We start from the raw sequence: 21444 nt of genomic DNA on the forward strand, positions 1-21444 counted from the left end.
ATCTCACTTCTCAGATATTTTAAACCCCTGCCCAAACAAAATAGTGGAAATACTGTAAGAAGTTGGAGAGAGGAAAGACTAATATTCAGTGATATAAGCATGATTTTAAATAGAACCCTGTCACAGAATGTTTGGTCCATGTGTATGAGGGACATGAAACCGTGTTGGAGGAATGAAATTACTGTATAAAACAGGAAGCCTCAAAATAATAATACTCAATAATGTTAAAATCTATTTTGTTTTAAGTCCTACTACAGTGGCTGCAGCAATGCGTTTTTTTCAATGGAACCCAGTTCGATGTGTGCGTCTTTTTGCATGCGTTAAAAACTGATTGACTAATCGCACCCTGTCTGCAAAGGCCTTTAGAGTATGTGTTCACATGTCAAGGTTGCAGCCGCTCTCTGATTTCCATTCCCACAGTGAAAATGTGGAGGCTTCATGGGCAGTCTGAAATATCAGTGCTTTTTACATCTGACATGGACACCAAACAGTCAACTGTTCAGTATGACCTCAGTTCAGATCTTCACTTTCTTTCTCACTTGAAATAACAATGTTTTATTTTTATTTATTGCTTCACGCACCTGCAGCAAAACCCTTGACCTTTGACCCTTGACCACAGTGACATCGCCACTGTGACCTCGCGGTCAGTTATAAATCAACTATTACACTTCCATGATGAGACAATTGTCATTTGCCCAAGCAGTGCAACTTGGCAAGGAAGCAACAGTCTACTTTTTCCACAATGCATTATACCTAAATCTTATATTGCATGACTCATGGAAGTAATGCCTACTTCAGGATAACTTTTTTTGATTTTTAGAAGACTAGTATAGCTAATAAGTAATCTGTTTTGTTGCATTGTGGCGCAATGCTTCTTTTATAACTCTTTGGAGGAAGTTGATCGTAAGTCCTTGCGTTGCAACATTGTGTGAAATTAACGGTTTGGTTTGTGATATTTCCTTCCTCGCTATTGAAATTATACTCTGGAAATTATACTCTGGAAATTATACCCAGATTAGGAAGCACCGCCCTCTGTCCTTCTCATTGGTTCTGCAATGCATGTTTTTTTTTGTTATATCTGAATTATTACCACCCACACCTCACCTCTAGCCTCACCTCTAGCCCACACTTAGAACGTCACCAGACTTATCAGTAGGCAGAGATCTCTTAAAGTCTGGCTACACAAGACTAGCCAGACTAGTTGTTACCTATCCCACCCCACCTCAAGATGCGTTTGGTGTGTTCTCTGGGCCTCTTGCTGGGTCTGTTGCAGCTGGGCAGTGCTCTGCTGCTGGGAGCCTTCAACATCAAGTCATTTGGAGACAAGAAGTCCTCCAATGCCACCCTCATGGATATCATCTCCACGGTATGAAACGCAACAGGCTTTCTCACTATTTCTCTGGGCAACCACATTTGCCAAAATAATCGACCTGATACAATCGTATAGTGTGTTTTAATTAAATACAATTAGTCTAAAATTATCTTACACCCAGAAACAACCTTAATTAAACCTGTGACATACATTTTGACTACTATTTTGCAATGATGGTGTACATTTATTTTATTATTTCAATTTTCAATGTAACATTTTTGGAAAACTCTTTAATTTATCTGAACGGGAGATACTTCTGCTGGTAAGTGATTTACTTTGGTTAAAATAAGTGTTAAATAGCACTATATTCTGATAGTACTCATTGCTATAGAGTGTTTGTTCAGTAAAAGGAGTCTCCCATGTCTCTCCAGCTCTTTATAAAACAGAAAATGTATTGTCAGTGCTCTCTCCTGATTGGCTTAAATTGTGTCACCTACCTGAAAATGTACTATATTCTGTTAACTAAAGAGCTGGAGAGAGACCCCTATGACCAAGCAAACACTCTGTAGCAATGATTACTATCAGAATATAGTACTTTAACCTTTTTAACAAAAACAATGTACCAAAAAATATCACTTACCCTACCTTCAACTCAATAGACATGAAAAAATGAGGATGAAGACTTCAAATTGGCAAAAACTATTAAAAACGTTTCCTTCTAATTTTATTTTGTAGGTTGTTCATCGCTATGACATCATTCTGATCCAGGAGGTCAGAGACAATGACCTGTCTGCAACCAACAGACTGATGGAGCACATCAACAAGTAAGTCCATCACTGTATTTCAGTGATTCTATTTTTCTTAAGCCATTTCCAGTTTGAATTTGTACTACTGAAAGGAAGAGAAAGGAACTGCAGGACAGAGTGGATGACATAATGCACAGCACAATGCATAGCCTACTATCATGGTGTGCTGATTGGGTGCCAAGACACTGCAAGTCATACAAATAACTAATAACAGAATATATTACATGTGTAACTACACCTGTGTGTACAGTAGGCTATGTAGGCTACAGTGTATGTGTGTCTGCAACTGTGTTTGTGTGTTTATTCCTCTCCAGAGGTTGTCCAGAGTTCAGGTACCACCACATCATCAGTGAGCAACTGGGTCGCAACACCTACAAGGAGCGATACCTCTTCCTCTACAGGTACACACACATGGATCACGCAAGTACGCAGTAAAATTGTCAAAAATCTGTGTTTTTTTACGCTGGAAGCAGCTCTTCCGGGGCCAAGCAATCGCACCGCTCGGAATGGTGACACGCTCCAAACAGGCACGACAGGCACATAATGCTTCCAACAGCCATGCCCTGATTGGACACTGTAGTTCATATTCAAAGAAAAGAAAAAAATTAGCCTATGCTACCTTTTGCCAGACCCAAGGGGTCGGGCTTACATGAGGCTTTGTATCTGTTTCGTCCATACATGGGCAGGGGTCATTTGTCCTCCGGCCCCAGCCAAAAAAGTCTGTCCCCCTTTCGTCCATACATGGGTATACACAGGCTGACACGTCATGTGAAGTCCGCCGTGACGTAGTGCATGTTTTGTACCTGTTTCCTCCATGTATGGAGGCTTTGTACCATGAGGCTTTGTACCTGTTTCGTCCATACATGGGCAGGGGCCCCAGCCAAAAAAAGGTTTGTGACGTCCCCTTTCGTCACGAACTATTCATGACATCATGAACTTCAGTTATAAAGTGGTTTGTAGGTGTGTTACATACTAGGACTTCATTTTGGGTCTGGCGGAACCAGGTCTCCTGGTCTTGTTAAGGTGTCTCAGTGGAAACAGACAGGAGTGAGGAGGTGTAGGGCGCAGCAAGGTGACACGCAGGTCACACACTGTGTCATGCCCATGACATGCATATAAGTAACACCATAGCCACCAAGCCCTGTTTTACTAAATTATTTGTTTAGTAAAATATGTATTAATCATAACCCTCTTCTCCATGTTGTCAGAGAGCAGACAGTGTCTGTAGTTAAGAACTACACATACGATGACAGCCATGATGGTCCCTGTAGAAATGACACCTTCAAGAGAGAACCTTTTGTTGTCATGTTCTCCTCCAACTATGCCGGTAAGCGCTCTGAGGTGTGTGTGTGTGTGTGTGTGTGTGTGTGTGTGTGTGTGTGTGTGTGTGTGTGTGTGTGTGTGTGTGTGTGTGTGTGTGTGTGTGTGTGTGTGTGTGTGTGTGTGTGTGTGTGTGTGTGTGTGTGTGTGTGTGTGTGTACCTTGTCAGGGAGCTGGCAGCTGGCAGTGTGTGTGTGTAGATCGATGAGGGAAATTCTTATAATTACATACTGTATATGTGGTTGTAATTAGTATGTCTACTCTTCTATTTAGAAATGGTTGGCGTAGGACCACTACTGGTTGACAAAAAGTATTGCAAAAAGGTGTCAAAATGTATTTAGCCTCTGTTCAAACAGACCCTTGTACTGTAGCTCAACAGTATATATTTCAGAGCTGATGCAGGGTACTGGGGTTCAAATCCTGGGTCGGACATGAAAGTTATGGAGTTGCAGTTTAGGGTTTAGGGATAAAGTTAGACGGTGATGGTTAATATTGGAGTTAGAATCAGAGTTATAGGTTAAGCATAGGCTATCGTGGTGATGGTTAAGGAGTTCATAGATCAACGTTAGAATTCGATTTAGGGTAAGGTTTTATTATCACTCCATCCAGGCAATGGCACGATTGGTCTTGTTCTACCTGTAGCCTATATGAATATCTATTAATAGCCTACATTTGGCTTACTCCATGCTTCCTTTCGTGTCCTGTTATCACTGTCCTCTTTTCATTGTAGCTATGTTCTACCACAAGAATATGTAAAATTTCAGACAAAGTTTACCACAACGTCCATCATACATATTGGCTTTGTTTCGTCTACTTTTAATTGTTCACTATACATTTGGCTCTTTGGAGCATATCTATTTTCTTTCAGCAATATTTCGGCTCAGTAGGCTCAGTAGCGAACCACACCGGCGGAAGGGAACGCCGTTAGCGAGAGTTAGCCAAAATGGCTAATAGTAATTAAACATTTGCCACTTACTATGTCATTGCAGTCACACATTCCATATACAGTACTGTACTTAGCCACCCCAGGCACGTTAATATTTCCACGTCACAATCTGTATAAAGTGCTTTGGATTAAAGCGCTATATAAATGCACTATTTACCATCTCGGACGAGCTCCAAGGAAAATAGTGCAGCAGATTAATAACATAATCGTTCACTTTGTGATACAAGCATTACATTTGGCACAAATACTTTGTAAGGGCCACTCTGGTGGAAAAAGGCGCTGGCCACTAAAAAATCCAAGATGGTGACCGTTTTTTCAAGATGGCCCCCACCTTAGCAGAGCAGATACTGATTTAATCTTTCAGGTTGTGATACAAGGATGAAATTTGGCAAAAATACTCTGTAAGGTCCACTCGTGTGAAAAAGGGCACTGGCCACTCAAAAAAAAAAACATTTTTCAAGATAGCTTCCAGGAGTTGTACCAATATTGTCCTATTTCAGCTTACATACACACATAATACAGTGTAGTGTAGTTTTTGTCATGACTATTATAGTCTGTGAGCCAGGACAAAGAATGTGGACCATGGGTACCATCTGGGGGGAATAATTCTCATAGTGAGTTTTGGTAAGGTATACACCCCTAGTGCAAAAAAATATGTGATAGCATTGCAGCGGTGGTAGCTTTCTGTGTTATCACTCCAAAACACACTTTTAAAAATTATAGAGAGAACCGAATGAGGCATTCCACTTCAAACTGATGGTTTTCTCATTATTGACCCTCTCTTTTTGGAAAATGGTGGCCATAGCTCAGACAATATGTTTTTCAGAAAAGTTGTTAAAATTAGCTAGAAATATATATATTGACTATACATTATGTGTATTTCTGTTTTCATGAAAGATGTTGAGGCAAGTTCAAACCAATGCAACTAGTCGCAACTTGCAACCAGTTGCAAGACATTTCAGCGGTTTGGACTGACCGGTTGCAGGCCTGTGCCTTTGGGGAAATGTTTGCAAGTTGTTGCAAGTATTGAAGTTGCACAATTGTGTTGTGAATCATTGGAGTGGACTGGCTTACACAAAGGTTTCCACTGTAAATAACCTAAAGATGTAATACCATGTTTAGCCTACCCAGATTCTAAGGAAATTATGAATTATGAATTATGAAATTCAATAAACAAAATGTTGTGTGTGTAATGCATGGGATAACTTAACTTTACCATTACATACATGAATATCACCTTTGCAGCAGGTGCTTTTTCCACAACAGTTGTTTACATGCGAAGCACCTCTATGTCTTGCAGAATCGCTAATTCATTAATTTTTTTTACCTACAGTAAGTGGGACAAATCGAATATCATGCAGGTTCCACCCTCAGTTCATGTAGTCCGTAAGCTATAGGACCCCAAATTTACCATCTAGGGGGAATAATTCTCATAGAGATTTTTGGGAAGGTATACACCCCTCGTGCTAGAAAAGATGTGAATATTGCAGCGGTGGTAGTGTTATCAATCCATTCATAACCCCATGCCAAAACACACTTTTCAAATTTAGCCTATACCTGTACACAGAACCGAAGCATTCTACTTCAAACGATTCTCTCTTATTATTGACCCTCTCTTTTTGAAAAACGGTGGGCATAGCTCAGACTATAAATGTTCTGTATTACTGGCAGTGACAACATAGTGACGATACATTACACAATATGTACTTCTGTTTTCAAGATGTTACACAAAGGTCCCTCTGTAAATAACCTAAAGATGCAATACCATGATTACATAGATTCTAATGAAATCATGAAATTCAATAAACTAAATATATCCTAATGTAAGTGTGTAAGTAATGAATTCTATAAATGCCTTCTAAATCCTAACAGTTCTCTGAAAAAACATGTTGCTACTGTATACATATAAAGCTAAAGTCTAAAATGACACTGATGCTTTCCCGTATTGAATGGGTTAACATTACATACTGTATGAATATCACCTTTGCAGCAGGTGCTTTTTTCACCTCTATGGCTGGCAAAATTGCAAAATTGAAACTCATTCATTCATTCTTGAGTAAATATTAAGAATCGATTATGCAGCAGGTTCCAGCCCCAGTTCATTTAAGCCAGGACCCCAAATTTGGGCCACCACCGGTACCATCTGGGGGGAATAATTCTCCTGGTGATTTTTGGAAAGGTAAACACGCACCCCTAGTGCTAGAAAATATGTGATAGTATTGCATAAGGAAATGTATTATGAAATTCAATACATCAAATTTAATGTAGGTGTGTAAGTAATAATAGCATTTATTTTACCATTACATATTTGCAGCAGCTTTTCACCAGCAATTGTTCACATGGCAAAATCGCTAACCCACTGTACCACTGTACTATTTGCAAAAGGTTCATAAATATTCAATCAATAAAACAATAATAAAAAAAAACATTCACTTTACCACTTTCCCCTCGTGCCAAACACATTCACGATCCTCTCTATCCCAAACCAGTCAACAATACATTTTCGTATAGGCTATTGACCCGTTCTGGTAGTGTTATAATACAAGACAGCACACATATAGCTACCACTGGTGCAATGCTATCACATCTTTTCTAACTCAAAGATGGCGTGCAAGATGGCGGCTGGAAAACTAGTTGCGATGATGTGATCTATAAAACATAGAAATAAAGTTTTTGTGTCTATACATGTTTTTGGTGTTGCAGATTCCAATTGACATATTAGTTTTCTTGTCAGAGCACAATTTAGTAGGTGGAGGAAAGCTTATTATAATAGAGTGAATGTCAACCAGGGCACAATGGTGAAATCACTGCTGTGTAACTCAGCATGGGGTTCAGTGTCAGCTGATCTAGTTTTACTAATACTGTAGTAATAGTGTAGCTTATCAGTGTCACAATTGTGCTGTCTAACAGCCCGATCAATTAGCTAGTAATAGTAGATGTAGTTAGCCGTGCCTGAATTGACAGGGTGTGCCAGCGTGGGACGGTGGGAGAGCCGAGCCAAGGGTAAGCGAGGCTATTCATGACTTGTTCATGTATACTTACCCGGAAGGTGTACAGATGACACAGGACTTAAAAGGCACTGGATGAATGATCGGGCTAGGTGTAGGTCACTCGAACCTAGTTGTATCCCATATCTGAATGTGCGGTATCACTTTGATTAAGTTGGTAAAAGGATAGCCCCTTGGCGTTAATCAGAAATCAATCAACCCAAACGCAAATCCAATGTTAGTCAATAGGCAAACTGATTGGAAGAAATGTTGTCTTTTTCAGAAAGACAAAAATAATGATGCCCTAGTATCACCTCCAATGCCTACACCATGCTTGCCACCAATGTTCCACTCTTTCATGAGATCAATCAAATGCCAATGATCCTGGACCCAGGAAGGCTGGATGAAGGTGGTGCTATAGAAGCTATTTTGATCTTTGATCTACTTTTATGTTGGCTTTTTGAGAGGCCAGTGCCTTTTTCCGTAAGAGTGGCCCTTACAGAGTATTTGTGTCAAATGACATCCTTGTATTACAACCTGAAAGATTATATTACTATCTGCTCCGCTAAGGTGGTGGCCATGTTGAAAAAATGGTCGCCATCTTGGATTTTTGAGTGGCCAGCGCCTTTTTCCATAAGAGTGGCCTTTACAGAGTATTTGTGCCGATTCTTATGAATGTACCATTAATCTGCTGTACTAAAAGGAGTTTAATCACTCTCCACCACAAACGGACATCGGCGATACAGCGACTGTGTGTCTCGCTTCACATACGGCGACTGTGTGTATTTGTGTGTGCAGCCAAAGTAATATTAGGGAAGGACTGACTCATAGTCTCAAAGTATAAAAAAGAATTATATTCCCAATAATAACCCTTTTGTCAAAATCATATATATATATAATTAATATATAATTAATATCACACTTTAGCATAATTTATAATTGGTTCTACGGTATAACACAACCAAATTACAGATTCGATTCAGATTACGTTCTCATCTATTTCTTCATTTATTCATCCTGTTTGCCACTTCTGAGTGACCAGTCCTGTTGACATCTCCTGTGTCATTCGAGGTTATCATGACCCAATGCGCGTCCAGTAACCAGTAACAAGCTTTACACACACAGCATTATGCAGTAAAGTGATTTGATTCATTCTTCATTATTGTAGGCTTATAAGCAAGGTTTATGAGCCAATCCATTTCACCTAATAACTGCAGGCCTTGATCAACTAATATTTCCGTAAAGCACCAAATAAAGAGAGTTCCCACAAATTACACCATGATCACACAGATCATAATGAACCTCTCCTCTTTGTGCTGTTGTCCCTCTACCTCCCCATCTCCCCTGGCATGGCCTGTTTCAGAACAATGAGAACGGTGAGGCTGCAGAACATCATCACTAACATGAAAAATAGCCATTTACCCAAATGAACATTATACCATATCTTATTATAACTCACCAGCATAGTGAAAACCCAATGATGCCCAACCAGGCCAACGCAGAGCAAGCCACCCTGTACCTGAGGGGTTTGTATTCGAGGAATAATAGTAGGCTATATAGCCGATATTGTAGCCTACTCGATGTGAGGGCCTACACTACTAGATGTGAGGGCTGTGTAGCGGATTATCAAATCATCTCATACCATGCTCTCTCTCTCCCCAAACCTGTTCTCTCTCCTACACCCTGCAATCACCCTTCTCCCTATGTATTATCTCACACTTTTAGTTTTCACATATCCACTCCACTCCCCCCCTCTCCTCTCCTCTCCTCTCCTCTCCTAGCTGTGAAGAACTTTGTGTTGATCCCCCAGCACACTTCTCCAGACATGGCTGTAGAGGAGACGGATGCTCTATATGATGTGGTGGTTGATGTCCGCGCTCGCTGGAAAACCAATGTAATTACTACATCTCTCTAATAGTCTATACACACACACACAGACACATGCATGCATGCACACACACACACATGAGTGAGAGTAGTGTCCCTGGCCTGTATGTCCTATGTTCTCTCTCTCTCTGTCTTCTTCGTAACAGCACATACTACTACTGGGTGACTTCAACGCAGGCTGCAACTATGTCAACGGGGCAGACTGGAATAAGATCCGCCTCTTCACAAACAAGAGTTTCTATTGGCTGATCAATGACGACACTGACACTACAGTGTCACAGACCAACTGTCCCTATGACAGGTAGACAGACACGCATGCACGCACGCACGCACGCACACACACGCACGCATGCATGCATGCACGCATGCACACAAGTCTCACAAATCACTCACACATGCATACATACATACATACATACCTACATACATACATACATACATACATACATACATACATACATACATACATACATACATACATACATACATACATACATACATACATACATACATACATACATACATACATACATACATACATACATACATACATACATACATACATACTGTACATACATACTGTACATACTAAAATTTACTAATGATGTATTTTCTGCTTTTGGGGACAGTATGCTCACAGGTGCAATATTTATAGATCTCACCAAGGCATTCGATTTGGTCGATCATTACCTTCTGCTTGACAAACTGTACTCCATTGGTCTCTCAAAACAATCCATACTTTGGTTCAACTCATATCTCCACCTTAGAAGTCAGTGTGTCTCGTATCAAGGTAGCCAATCTGAATTCACAATCATGGAAAAAGGCGTACCTCAGGGCTCGTCCCTGGGGCCTCTGCTATTCTCCATCTTCATTAACGACTTGCCCACAATTTGCTCCGATAGCCTCATCCAATTGTATGCCGACGACACAGTCATCTATTCCTCTAAAACTGATCTCTCTCAAATTCAGGGTACTCTACAGGCTGACTTTGACTCAGTTCAAAGATGGTTCCACCTTAATAGGCTGGTGCTGAATAAGAAGAAGTCCTTCAGTATGCTCTTCTCCATGAGACCAACTTCTTTACTTTTACCTATTTCATTTGCAGATGGCACACCACTTGAAAAAGTGGATGAATTTAAATATTTAGGTGTCTGGCTTGATGCTCAACTATCATTCAAGTCCCATATTACTTCTGTTGTGCAGAAAATAAATTGCAGCCTGAGAGTACTATACCGTTCCATCAACTGCTTCACCCTTCAGGTCAGAAAAAGAATTATCTCACAGTTAATATTACCTATACTAGACTATGCTGACATTGTTTACCAAAATACCTCTGAAACAAACCTCCATCCTATCTATGTAATTTACAACAGTCTTTGCAGATTTATCCTGAGGTGTCCTTATATAACCCACCATTGTGCTATGTACGAGTCACTTAACTGGCTAACACCTACATCTAGGAGACGCTCTCATTGGCTGCAATTTGTTTTTAAATGCATTCACTTTAATTATCCTCACTATTTAAAACAATATCTACATCCCTACAGCTCACCATACAACCTAAGGCATACAGACTATCCTTACTTTACTATCCCCACCAGAATCAGTAAAGAGGTTGGTCGACGTGCTTTCAAATATAAAGCCCCATCGGATTGGAACGATCTCCCCAGTTCCCTTAGAACTATTAATTCCTTTAATATTTTTAAAGTTTCCCTTGTTACTCATCTTCAAACAACCTGTTCTTGTTTCTAAAGGCTTCTCATTTGACTTCTGATTGACTTCTGATTAACTTTGGACTGTTTCCTCTGTCTCTTATCTATCCTGTGATTGATGAGGAATATACTGCAATTTAATTTTCAAAGTGCATGTGCATGTTTGTTTTATGTTTACATTGCATGTGCATGTCATTGCTTGTTACCTGTTATGTGCATGTATGTCTATAGTTGCTACTCGTGTTTTGGATTAGCTAGCTTTACATGGGTACATCATTACTTACTTTGTGGGTGTTCAGGTGGGGTGGGAGCGGACAGTTTCTGGAGAGCTTTTGTTCTGTTCTGTTTTGTTTTGTTTTGTTTTGTCAAGTCTGTTTTGTCCTGTTTATGTATAGTATGCATGGTTGTACGTATTGTTTTGTCTACTGTACTGTTTGTATTTTTGTCATAAGGACCCTCTCGAAAACGAGTTGACTCAACTCAATGGGGCTGATCCTTCTAATAAAGGTACTATATATATATATACATACATACATACATACATACATACATACATACATACATACATACATACATACATACATACATACATACATACATACATACATACATACATACATACATACATACATACATACATACATACATACAGTACATACATACATACATACATACATACATACATACACACATAGTAGGCTAGTACACTATACGTACAGTATACTGAATTCTGTCCTCTCTGTGTTTGTAGGATTGTGGCAACCAGCAGCATGATGGTGAAAGGAGTTGTGCCTGGCAGTGCTCAAGTCTATGACTTCATGCAAGACCTGCATCTCAGCCACAGTCAGGTGGATCTGAAAAAACTAATCTGATAGCTTGAATAATGTACATGCATGTTTACACTGGGAGTAACCAGCAATAAAGGCTACATTTTCTGTCTGAAGACATAGGCTAATGTTAAATGATGGTACTGTATTTTCTCTTTCCCACAGGCTTTGGCTGTCAGTGACCATTTCCCTGTAGAGGTGGAGCTGATTGGCTAAGCCCCTGCCGCCTGAGCCCACTTACAACACCCAATCAATGAATTTGAATTGACTTTGTTCTCTTCAGATGCAATGAATAACATGACAATAAAATGCAATCAATGGTGCTTTTACTTTTATGTCTGGATTACACTGATATAAAAAGTTGTTAAACTGTTGATCCTAAAACGAGTCACAGTTCCAACATCATTGCTGGAGCATTGGTTCAGTTGCTATTAGTCTAGATTAAACTAGGACCCAGGAAACAAATTACTTTTATGGCTAAAATGATAATCAATATTATTAAGATATTATCGTCAAGATTTGCCAGTATTATACTGTAAATAGCAACACAAGTATATCAGTGCTTTCATAGAATACCTAGTAAATGAACCCACTTGGTAGGACAAGGTGCGTAGGAGAGAGTGAAGACCCAACGCATATGGAAGAGGAAAGAATCTTGCACTGTCTTCACTTACAGCAAATATGTATTGCAGAAAATACGGTTTGGTCGAACTGACCTTCATCAAGTATCCCTGAGTTTGACTGAAACATGGTGAAGGATTTTTTTCCTCTTGAATAGAATACCAACATGTTGACAATTTCCAAATACAGTGGCTAATCTAAATAAAGTATTCCTAAATGACAGGTCAATATTGGACCATTTTAACAATACTATTAGTCTATGACAAGGAAGTAATGTTCAAAGAGGTTTATTTGCAAAGAATGTAAGACACACCAGGAAAATAACAGAAACTTCACAGTAAAAGGAGTTGCTCATTATGACATTGCCCTTGTCATCAGAGACAGTGTTTTCTTTTAGGTTGGTAGGAGGTTTAAACCATCCAAAACAAATATACTGTATTTTGACCAATAAGACCAATATACAACTACAATTCCACCCATTATTTTAGAGTAAGAGTGTAGACAAAACAGCAGTTTAACATTTACACATCAGTATCTATTATCTCATGTCTTGTGTGTCTTTTCTCTTTGAGATCACTGAGATAATGGACTGGGCACACTTGTAGTGTCGGTATATATGTTACAGGGTGAATGGAGAACCAGGTAGATTGAAGAAGGCGCGTTCGTTTTTACCACCCACCCAGCAATTCTGTAGAAGCAACACTAGAGGGAGCCACAAGCCAGGCTTGTGCACAAACATATGGCTGCGACCACACACACACAGTCACACACACACACACACACACACACACACACACACACACACACACACACACACACACACACACACACAAGCGCACACACACGCGCTCATGCTTTTTTTGGTTTATTGAAAGCAGGACTGTTAAGATACTTTTATTGTGTTCTGGCTTTTGTTTTACTTTCTCCCTGACACACACACACACACACACACACACACACACACACACACACACACACACACACACAGTGATCCATGAAAAGAACTATTCTGTCCCTATCGGTTTACAACTCAAACGGCGCTGAGTCGACAAGTGGAGCATCGGCCGGTCAGCGCGGGCACTCGCGCCTGGAGGCGCGAGGGCGCGCTTCCTCGGCCTCAAGCTCCACTTGTCGGCGCGCCTCCGTCGTGGACAAGCGTGTGCGTGTGCACGCGTGTTCAGCGTTCCCCTAGCGTAGCTTCCTGGTTGCTATGTGGGGGGGAACAACAAAACACAGGTCCGCGTCGGCACATCAAAGCCCCGCCTCTCCGCGTTCTCCTTCTCCTCCTCGGAGGAGGAGGACGGTTTATTTCGCGAGGAGGAGCTCCTCCTCGCCTCACGTAATAAACCCCCGCCTCGCAGTGCCGCGTCCTCCTTCTCCTCCTCCTCCTCGCGAGCCTCGCTAATAAACCCTATCTCGAAAAGCCCCGCCTCGCCCCGAAGCCCCGTGCCTAAAAACGAGCGCTCTGTCTTCAATCTACCTGGTTCTCCATTCACCCTGTGACATATGTATATATATATATATATATATATATATATATATATATATATATTAGATAGATATATTGAAGCTTATTCTGCATTAGAACTTGTAAGTTGCCACTTCATACAGTAAGGTTTCAATCTAAATAGTAATGCAATATGAATATGGACAATCTGAGCAGGTCCAGCATTCCCACTTCCAGATGCTATATGAATGGGCCGTAAAGTGTCAGTCATGAACTGAGACCAGCCAATGACATTTCACAGAGAAGTGGGCAATGCAATCATTCGTTAGATCCAGCCCAAAATTACTTACATTTAGCTTGTGCTCATTTTTAGCACCTGGAGATATTCTCTTTCTGAAGCAGTTAAGGACCTGGTGACTCTGGCAATACAGATGACTTTGTCTATATCATGGTTTATCACTAGTTTAACTGTTTTCAACACTGTTGTAGCTATCAATAAAAACACTCTGGTTACTTCACTGTAGGAGGACTAACCCGGAGAATGACATATGGATCTTCTTTTAGATAATTTAATCAGCAAATAAGACCGCAAACATGCCGAATGTTTAAACGCTATGGTGTCTTTTTCAGAGTCCAGGTTTGGCCTCTGATGAAGACACCAAAGCATCAAACGTTAGTCAGGTTTGGACTCTGATGAAGATGCCGTAGCGTCAAAATGTTAGTCATGTTTGCAGTCTTGTTTGCTGATTAAATCATCTAAATAAGATCTGTGCGCTCCAGACAGTGCGTTTCTCCGGGCAACTACTTCTACAGTGAAGTTACCCAGAGTGTATTTATTGATCTCTTTGTCCATTACTGAGAGCACCACCGGGTTTCTGAAGAAGCTGGCTTAAGCACAGGTGTCTCAGCATTTGACCCGTTCCATTTTACACACAAACTAAATAATTCTGGATGCTTCTCTCTTCCATTCAATGCCCACTGATAGAAAGCTGTCAATATTTTATTGCATTCAGCTGGCACTCTGATTAGACAGCAGAACAACAAGGATAGAAGGTTATCAACGAAAACAACAGAAAACAACAGTACTGGGTGTCCTTAGAACCAGGGTAGAAGAACTCGGGTAGATGGCAGATCAGAGGATGTCTTAGTATTAATAACTAAGAAGAGATATAAAACAAATAATGCACATCAGTATTGGCTGCAAAACTGCCAATCGGACAAAAAGATGTCCTAGTAAGATCACTTTTAAGGTACGTTTTCTCTGAATGGGTGGCACGGTGGCTCTGTGGTTTGCTCTTTGATATTGCTTTACAGCAAGACATCCATCTGTTCAATGCTGTGTAGGGTCTTTCTGTGTGGAGTTTGCTATTTCCAATTACCTCCCACACAAAAATATATGCATGTTAGGGACAGGGCATTGCTGTAAAATTGTGCGCATGCTCAGTAACCTACCACCTGTATAATCAATATTAATAATAACCGTACAAGTGTAGTCTCTGCCCTCCAAGTTCTTACTACAGTACATACATTAGGTATGCATGAGGTTGAGTATGTGAGTGTCTGTGTATTGTATGTATGCAAGGCTGAGTATATTGCATGTGTGTGGTCTTCCTCTCTCCTCTAGGCCTTTCTCTTCTTCAGCATCTCCAGGTACATGCGGAGTGACTTCTGGATGGAGTCTTTGGTGATGAAGCTAACAAAGTTGTGGATGTCTGCGTCCCTGTTGGATACCAGCTTGTCAACGGTGGACTTCCTCATCATGGACTTGCTGAGCTGCCTGGCATGGTCTGAGGAAAAACAGAAAGAGAGAAATAGTTAGACAAAGATTAGAAGAACTAAATCAGAGATTAAGGCGGGGCAGTACAGGGTCTAGAGGGCCAATCCCAGACAGCTTTGCTGGGTTTTGACCCTCATGTAAAACCCTATTATCTCTAACACCCAAGGCTGAATAAATGCTTAAAATGCTAGCTTTAACACACACACACACACACACACACACACACACACACAAGCTGTTGTGTTCTACCTGGTATGGCCAGCCACTTGGCCATGGTCTGAGTGGCAGTAGCGAGGACCTGGTCCTCCGGTACCAGCAGGTCCACCAGGCCAATCTTCAGGGCATCTGGAGCACTGTACAGCAGGCCCAACTCTAGAGCAATCTCTGTGGTCCGAGGGCCGACCGTGTTCACCATGGTGTCCTTGAACCTGAAACGTTGTTCAAACACATCAGTTGTAGTTTTTATTGTATCGTTTATGCAACCTACCTCCATGCACTAATATTCTGATTAAATCTATTCCCCATGTGATTTTCAGGTCAAAACGAGTTATGATATTAGTGTATTCAACCCTGAGATAGATGGAAGTGGTAAGGGAAATGTTGCTAAAACAACTGCGAATAATGAAAAACTAATTCATATTTTTATGGACATTATATGCAATGTTATATTTTACTTCACTTAAATCCTTGTCATATGAGCTTAAGCCACTTGTATTTACTAACTTACTCTTACTATTTCCCAACACTGTTTTCAGCAACTGCAACAAAGGATAAACAAAGTCTATCTGAATCTACATCATGCTTAACTACAAACATGCATCTTTGTGAATAGCACACACATACAGTAATAGAATTGCACAAGACAAAAGTGGTGTGGCGTAGCCACCACAGACATAAATACAAAGACACCTCATTGGCCACTGGGGCCATACATCAACGTCACTGCCATATTATCCAGGTCAGCTTGCCATAACTCCATATGCCCGAGTTGTATAAGTGCATGAGATTAAAACATTTTTCTGTTTTATAACCATTACTGTTACCATCTATGATAAGGTGTTTTGGTATGAAAAACCACATTTTTATTTAACAAAGTATCCTATATCATAACATAACTACATGTCTGACATCTGTAACAAACCACACTGCCTTAAAATCGGTTGAGAATTCAGTGAGTTTTTAATTGTGGGTGACATTTAGGAATATTAAATGGGGCATACATGCTTCAGGAGGCACAGTTCAACCTGGATAATATATATATATTTTTTTTAGGGGGGGCATTGTTTTAATGCCATCCTACTACTATATTACTATTATTATTATCCTCCTGCCCTTATTTTTAAGGCGTTTTAAGGGAAGCGCTTCTGGCACAGCACCACAGCAGCGTCTCCAGGATCCCCATTGCCCAATAATAGGCTTTTATTGGGCATACTTTTGACCCCCTTTTGATAAACAAGACCAGGAGACCTGGTTCTGCCAGACCCAGACTTCACATGACGTGTCAGCCTGTGTCTATGCCCATGTATGGACGAAAGGGGGACAGACTTTTATGGCTGGGGCCTAAGGACAAAGTGACCAAAACCTGTTTTTTGCCCATGTATGGAGAAAACAGGTACAAAACATGCCCCTGTATGGACGAAAGGGGGACAGACTTTTATGGCTGGGGCCTAAGGACAAAGTGACCAAAACCAGTTTTTTGCCCATGTATGGAGAAAACAACAAAACATGCCCATGTATGGACAAAAGGGGGACAGACTTTTATGGCTGGGGCCTAAGGACAAAGTGACCATGCCCATGTATGGAGAAAACAGGTACAAAGCCTCATGTAAGCCAGACCCCCTGGGTCCGGCAAAAATAAAGTCAGGAGGATAATAATAATAGTAAGATGGGCCATTACTATGGCATTAAAAAAAAGAAACTATTTGACTAGTACCAACAAGGTCGACTAGTGGTTATACTAGTCGACTAGTTGGTGAAAGCCCTAATATATATCAGTTTCCCCTATATGCATTTAACCGTGGCGCACCACCACAGCTTAAATTTGAGCTCCACAGTTACATTTTTCAGTAAATTATTTTTATAATTATTATATATTTTTTTTACAATGGAAAGATGGTTCCATCTTATATGTCCTTAATATTTGAGACATCATTATTTTCATAAATCTTGATTCAAGATGTATGAAAATAATTGTGAATTATAAAATTATGGCCTGACCTGACCTGTTTTTGCTCCTTTTTTTGGGCGTGTGCGTGCGGCTGTTCACCACCACTGCTACAACTTCCTCCTAGGGGAAACACTATATATATATATATATATATATATATATATATATATATATATATATATATATATATATATATATATATATATATATGCTACCAGAGCCTTAGCCATCATTAGCCAGAAGCCATTCTGTCCCAAGCCTGGTGCCTCACCAGAATGGTGCTACAATGCCCAGCTGCGTTTCGTTGAGGCCGATGCTGTAACGAGGGTTTTCAGCCATGATTCGGTAGTCACACGCTATAGACATCAGACAACCTCCGGCTGGACTGGAACCCTGTGGACAGAAGGACAGAAAATGAGAAGGAAATAGGCAGAGGAGAAGAGAGTCTTGGTTGGCATTTAGGACAGGATACTGTGGCTGCAGGTTCCAACAAAGAAGAAAGACTATTTGATCCTGATCTAAACAGCCATACAAAATCTCTCTCTCTCTCTCTCACATACACACACACACACACACACACACACACACACACACACACACACACACACACACACACACACACACACACACACACACACACACACACACACACACACACACACACACACACACACACACACACACAATGTATAGCAGTCACTCACATTGATTGCTGCTATGGTGACCATATTGGATCCATAGAGTTTCAGCCACATCTCCTGGACAGCCTTCCAGAACACTCCGCAGCTTTCTGGAGTCTTCCCATACATTTCCAAGATGTCCAGCCCTGCTGAGAACACCTTCGGTAGACTCTGAATGGTGGCAGCACACAGTCCAAATGGAATGGAATAACACAGATAATGAAACACACCTTGGCTTACACGATGCAAACTGTAACAAAAAGTATGATGGAATGCATTTTTACATACAAGTCATTTTCCATTGTGTCTTATGAACGGTCAGGTTATTAAGGATCCTGCCTGCGTGCATGACTAAGTGATATCAGTGTGATGTGGTCTGATAAGGGATAGGTTAGAAATAGAAATTAAAAATCTATTTGGGCCACAGTTATGGAAATGCCTTCAAACTGAAGTTGACTCACAGCCTACACATACACATTAACTATAAGTCATAGCATCTGTATGCAGTTCTTAAAATGCCTTAACTGAAGTCAACAGCGACTGCACAAAAACGTTCAACTATAAGTAATAAGTAATGTCCTTGTCCTTCCAAGAAAACAATCGATGTGTTCCACAGAGGAAAGAAAGCATACGACTGCTGAGATGATCCTTTACCGAGGTGATGATGAGGCCTCTGCAGCCCTTGTCCATCTCCAGCTTCTCCAGGCTGATGCTGAACTCTGTGAGGAAGTCCAGACTCATGCTGTTGACCGGAGGACTCTGCATATGCATTGTTGCCACACCTGGAGAGCGAAGGGAGGAGAGATGTAAGAATATGGAACAGAATCAGAGATATAAAGGACAGGGTTGGGTGGTGGCAACACATTCATTCACTTTACAGGAGACGCTGGAGTTATATTTTGCTTATTCACTACCATTAAAACCGGGAAAGCATCTGTGTCATTTTAGATTTTAACCACTTTAACTATTATTTTATACTTTTGCTATTAAAAAATAGCAGATATACAAGCTCATGAGCTTTAGATATGCTATTTTTGAAAAATCTTGAACATTTTTGCAATCTTTGAATATATACATTTTAACTCAAATCTTTGCTTCTGGGGTCCACGGCCAAATACACATAATGTTGGGCATCCTTGACACGAAAAGGTTTCAGAACCACTGATACAGCAACGTACGTTTTTCAGAAAACTGTTAGGATTTAGAAGACATTTGTAAATCGGGCTAAAAAAACAAAAGCTTGCTCAAGTACCTGTGTTGCTGTCAAAATCCACTTTGATCTTGGATGAGGTGCTGTTGTTCCTCTGCTGAGCCAAGAGGTAGGGGGAGACACACACTCTGCCATGTCTGCTGGAAGAAGACAGCTGAGACAAGAGACCTGGGGCAAAACAACAACAACAACAACACATATCATTGATTGTACACTATTCTGTAGTGTATAGTATAAAGTCATACCATGGTGCCGTGCTACAGTCATAAGTAATAACTTGACACAATAACACATACGTATTTATACTGTACAACAACTGAAAGTATTGTAGTATTTATTGATGCATTTGTGCAGAGGCCAACAAATAAAATAGTTTATTATTATTACATTTAAATTAAATCAAAAGGCTAATCGTAAATCAGCATCCCAATACTTCTTAGCTCAGCTGATGCCCTCAATAACCATGTTAATTGTTGCAGGCAAAAATATACAAAGCTTTGAAAGGTCGAAGTGACACGTTCGAAAGGACGACGGTGACACATTTCGTAAAGTTTGGAACTTTATTGGACAGAAGAAGCAAGCAGTATAACAATCAAGGCTTTTCAATTCCTGCTCAAATCCAGGTCACACACTTGTTTGCACACAAGTGACTATACACGTACGAACTTTGACCCAGTTTAATATACATGGCTGCAAGGGAGAGGATGCTAACTGACTTAGCACTGTCTGTCACCTGGGACACTGTTCTTTTTAAGACATGAAGTTAGCCACGCATTCAATGACACGGGCTGCTAAACTAGTTCAGTCGAGTTTTTCGTGCCCTTTAGTCTAATTATGCAAACGTACCGAAGAAGCCGCACTTTGCTGAGTTTCTTAAAGCGCTGGCCATCTCGTCCGTCAAGTTCACACAACAACCAACAGTGGGCGACTTACTTCCGTAGGGCGTGACCAATGACTAGAATCTGTAATGTGATTGGTCTTCATTGGTCTTGCACGTACAAGACATAATAATAAACATATATCATAACAAATCACAGTATAAACATTCTTGAAACGGAATAATGTCTTAACATCAATGATTCACCATTAGCCTGCCTCTGTGGGCTTTAAGTACAGTGACAGGAAAGGTTTAGCAATTGTATGATATCATACCATAACAAAATTATGAGGACTTGAGCAATGACTGCATGCACAGTGTAATCAAAAACAGAATTCACAATGTTTAGAGTTCACACATCATTAAATGCTATGCAGCTTCATGTGTGTAAGATGAACTCGATATATTATATACAAGACTGGATGATTTTCAAAATAGTGTTTGCGCTTTCTCCTTTTTTGGTCCGTACATGTACATAAATGTTAAAATTTCAAATATAAAGTGATTGACCCATGGTCACGGATGTTACAATTATGTACGGCCCCTCAGAAGTACCTGAATATTCCATATTGTTAAATAAAAAAGCCTTTTAATCCAATCGGTGGCCATTTTCTCATAGAGTTATAATGTATTAGAGTGCAATACACCTCCCAACCGATAGGGTCACGTAGTAGAAATCATAAGGGAGAAAACCACCGATCGGATTAAAATACATTTTATTGAACAATACGGAACATACGGGTACTTCTGAGAGTCCATACATAACTGTAACATCCTATGGCCATGGGGTGAACACTTTATATTTGAAATCTGAACATTTATGTAGATGTACGGACCAATAATGGAGAAAGTGCAAACACCATTTTGA

General features: G+C 40.4%; 2 protein-coding genes across 3 annotated transcripts in view; one reads left to right on the forward strand and one right to left on the reverse strand.

Moving 5' to 3' along the window:
• Positions 1-20622, reverse strand: part of eci1 (enoyl-CoA delta isomerase 1) — a 101014-nt gene extending 80392 nt beyond the window's left edge. Inside the window, exons 1-7 of one of the 2 annotated variants that reach the window (XR_013934252.1) lie at positions 20546-20622; positions 19742-19867; positions 19144-19271; positions 18514-18660; positions 18081-18202; positions 15892-16070; positions 15381-15652 (exon numbers count right to left, since the gene is read on the reverse strand). Coding sequence is in view for 1 of the 2 variants with exons in the window: in XM_080446151.1 (XP_080302277.1) it covers positions 15486-15652; positions 15892-16070; positions 18081-18202; positions 18514-18660; positions 19144-19271; positions 19742-19867; positions 20546-20588 (912 nt within the window). In the remaining variant the exon portion in view is untranslated. Of the gene's footprint in view, positions 1-14849; positions 15653-15891; positions 16071-18080; positions 18203-18513; positions 18661-19143; positions 19272-19741; positions 19868-20545 lie in introns of those variants that run through there. The other variant, XM_080446151.1, reaches the window with a different exon arrangement.
• On the forward strand, positions 1229-9563 carry LOC308098566 (deoxyribonuclease-1-like; the record flags this gene model as incomplete). The annotated part of the gene is made up of 6 exons (XM_080446980.1): positions 1229-1366; positions 2048-2136; positions 2433-2519; positions 3327-3445; positions 9153-9265; positions 9405-9563. The coding sequence occupies 6 exons, from the start codon at positions 1229-1231 to the stop codon at positions 9561-9563; spliced, it is 705 nt and encodes a 234-aa protein (XP_080303106.1).
• Positions 20623-21444: the final 822 nt, after the last annotated feature.

This window comes from Gymnoscopelus braueri (assembly GCF_963280865.1).
Source record: "Gymnoscopelus braueri genome assembly, chromosome: 13".
NCBI classification, from domain to species: domain Eukaryota; kingdom Metazoa; phylum Chordata; class Actinopteri; order Myctophiformes; family Myctophidae; genus Gymnoscopelus; species Gymnoscopelus braueri.